Source organism: Sinocyclocheilus anshuiensis, unplaced genomic scaffold (genome assembly GCF_001515605.1).
Source record: "Sinocyclocheilus anshuiensis isolate Anshui unplaced genomic scaffold, SAMN03320099.WGS_v1.1 scaffold401, whole genome shotgun sequence".
NCBI lineage: Eukaryota > Metazoa > Chordata > Actinopteri > Cypriniformes > Cyprinidae > Sinocyclocheilus > Sinocyclocheilus anshuiensis.
Window position 1 is genome coordinate 150,567 of NW_015539847.1, and position 2,189 is coordinate 152,755.

The following is a 2,189-nucleotide window of genomic DNA, read 5'->3' on the forward strand; positions in this document are numbered from 1 at the left end:
CATTGAAGTCAATGTTACATTTATCAGAATATATTGTGCTGTTGATTTCCCTCCAAAGTGATGTCACTTCCTGGAGGATGATGGTTTGGTTTGATACTGAGGACAGAAACAACTTTCAATCAGTGATATATAATGAAAATGTTTGTCTACGAAATACCATTCCAGCTTTTCTAAAATACATTTTGATATATCAAACTCATTAATTTAGACATAAAACAAACACAAAGACTCTCAGCTGACTGAAAATGTATTTAATAACAGAAATAAAACATCATCTGATGTACGAGCTGATGCTCCATTCATTAAACGTTAGCTAAACGTTCTACAGAAATAAACACAAACAAGCATTCTCCAAACAGTTTCTGTTTATGCTGTTTTCCTAATGTTTCATTTGTAAATCGTTAATAAACGCAGCAGAATGTGGCTGTGAATAATTCAGTTTGATTATGTCTTTGTTTTACATCATTAAAGACTGCAGTTAAAGTGCACTATTCTCTCATCAGGGAGAAAAACTCATTCTATTCAAGTGTTCACAGCAAAACAACTTTTAAACATGTTTCAAACACTGTGACAGTGTCCTTCATTCACTTTCCTCTGGAGGACAGAAACTGTAAACGTCACAGCGTTCGCCTTCAGAAACGTCCACGACACTTCAGCAGAACTAAAACAGACCGTCGTCCAGAGAGAAACTACTATTCAAGAATCTCAAGTTCAGTTGAGAATGAAAAACTAAATAAGCATAACTCTGAAAGAGCTAAAAGCCCCGGTGAGCGTCGAGCGGATTTTATGTTGACCCGAGTGACTGTAACAGCTCATGAAAAACACGATAAAACAAAGCAGGCTAAAATCAGAAGAATTACAGGTGAAAACCACTCAGATGATGATGATTCCAGTGGCTTAGAAGGACAGGACGGTCCTGCTGATGATGTCCACACACTCTCTGACCTCATCCTCCTTTATAATGAGGGGCGGGGCTAGTCTGATGATGTCACCGTGAGTGGGCTTGGCCAACAGACCGTTGTCACGGAGACGGAGACACACCCTCCAGGCATCATAGTCTGTGTGACATCAGAGGATTAGAAACGGATTATCACACACACACACACACACACACACACACACACACACACACGCACACACACACAAACACAATATATATATTTTTTTTTTTTTAATAAAACATGTCTTCTACTTTTTTTTTTTTATTACAACAAGTCTGCATGTTCAATAAAGATCTTCCTCTTATTTTCCAATAATAATTTATGTGATTGTGATTCTGTAGAAAATCAACAACAGTGAATGACATCTCTCTGTCTCTCTCTCCTGCATCATCAATAGCACACATGATGCAAGTCACTTATGGGGTCCCAGAGCAAGACCCTTGATTCGCTGCAGTGGTTCTGAGCGCGCACACACACACACACACACACACACACACACACACACACACACACACACACACACACACATCAGATCAGATCAGATCAGATCATTCACCTGCACAAAAACACGGATCTCCACTATTAACATACAGTGATCACAATGATCTATTCAAACCGGCACTCTTTACTGATTCTTAAAAAATCTCTCACGGATCCGTGTGAACTCTGATATCAGGATGTAAAGATCCTTCAAATCCTGGTCAAGTGTTAGTGAGACATTTCCACATCAGAGAAACGGATTTCTAGTGTAAGAATCCTAAATAAATGAATAAGCTGCTGCTATTAAACCAATAGTTCACCAGAAAATTAAAAAAAGTGCTGAAAATGTGTTCACCCTCAGATCATCTGAGATCAGGATGAGTTTGTCTCTTCATCAGGTTTGTAGAAATGTAGCATTGCATCAGTGTCTCAGCAATGGATGCTCTGCAGTGAATGGGTGCCGTCAGAATGAGAGTCCAAACAGCTGATAAAAACATCACAATAATCCACAAGTAATCCACAGCACTCCAGTCCATCAGTTAACATCTGGAGAAGACAAAAGCTGAAACTAATCCAGCATTAAGACGTTTTTAACCAATAACAGAGTCCATAATCCATAATAACGCTTCCTCCAGTGAAAAAGTGTTCTGGTGTGAATCAGGAGAGAAATCTGCACAGATCACAGATCGTCTAAACAGCTCTAAACACATATGTGGCTGGATTTTGATGTGAGAGACAACAGCAGATGCACTTTTTCACTGGAGGAAG

General features: G+C 39.2%; 1 protein-coding gene across 1 annotated transcript in view; it reads right to left on the bottom strand.

Annotated features, from left to right (window-relative positions):
- Positions 1-239: 239 nt before the first annotated feature.
- The window catches only part of LOC107684577 (ornithine aminotransferase, mitochondrial-like), a 24,780-nt gene continuing 22,830 nt past the window's right edge, over positions 240-2,189 (bottom strand). The window contains exon 10 of the mRNA XM_016480869.1: positions 240-1,058. Coding sequence (XP_016336355.1) covers positions 898-1,058 — 161 coding nt within the window. The 3' untranslated portion in view covers positions 240-897. The remainder of the gene's footprint in view (positions 1,059-2,189) is intronic.